At 35.9% G+C, this 951-nt stretch overlaps 1 protein-coding gene across 1 annotated transcript; it reads right to left on the reverse strand.

The window, feature by feature from the left end:
- Positions 1-6: 6 nt before the first annotated feature.
- Positions 7-945, reverse strand: LOC110038018 (zeatin O-glucosyltransferase-like; the record flags this gene model as incomplete). The annotated part of the gene is made up of 2 exons (XM_020742774.1): positions 7-347; positions 910-945. Coding segments are annotated over 2 exons (377 nt in total), but the record flags the coding sequence as incomplete, so codon positions are not given.
- Positions 946-951: the final 6 nt, after the last annotated feature.

Raw genomic sequence — 951 nt, forward strand, 5'->3', positions numbered from 1 at the left:
TTCCACCCGCATTGGCTCAAGAAGCCACCTATGGCCTTATGGGCCAACACATCCAGCTGTGGCACCCAACCCCTCACCACCTTCCCCACTCCCTCGACCGATTCCTCGAACTTGGCCGGCAACTGTCGGCTATTGCTCTCGGTGGTGAAGATGTCAGCCCGGTCAGCATCCCGTAGAGCCCAAAGAAAGCGTTGACCGCTTCGACGAAGCCCAAAGGCGAGTTGTTCCGTTTGCTCGTCAGAGATTGTTGACATGGTGCCGAAGGATACGTACATGACAGAGCATGGTGGATGCTGGTCCAGCCACTCCAAGCAATCGTTGCGAGTACTACTTGTTTTATGATGAACCTAAATAACATTTTACATAAGTTTGTGATGTTCAATGGTAATAAATATGAATTCGATTAAAAAAAAAAAAGAGTTTTCAAATTAAATAAATAGTATTAATTTAATATATTTTGACTATTTACATACACACCACAAAATTCTTGTTTATTTATGTATTTAATGTCTAAAATTTAATTTTTATATTTACAATATTTTGACGTCTGATATAATATTAGAAATTTGAATATAAATTTGAAAGTTTTAGCATAATAAATGCCTCTTTTATTTAAAATCATAATTTAATAAGAACAATTTTTTAAAATAGTTTTTGTGCATGTATTGATGATAAGGCCGCAGCTCGGGATGCTGACTTTAACATCTTCAAAAGAAGAAGTAAGTTAAATGCTACAAATCTTGTCAGAAACTAATGATAATAAATAATAATAATGAAATACTAGAAAATGTCTTTTTTATAACTTCATATTCAATCAGATAGCAATTTACTTTAATGAGGAAATCCACAAAACATCTATTAAAATTTTCATTTCATAAACTTCATTCAAATCTGCTGGGAAAAATTTACCGGCACCGGATTGAGCGGCCCGACGGCGAATATGGGCTTGCC

Source organism: Phalaenopsis equestris, unplaced genomic scaffold, assembly GCF_001263595.1.
Source record: "Phalaenopsis equestris unplaced genomic scaffold, ASM126359v1 Scaffold229172, whole genome shotgun sequence".
Lineage (NCBI taxonomy): Eukaryota > Viridiplantae > Streptophyta > Magnoliopsida > Asparagales > Orchidaceae > Phalaenopsis > Phalaenopsis equestris.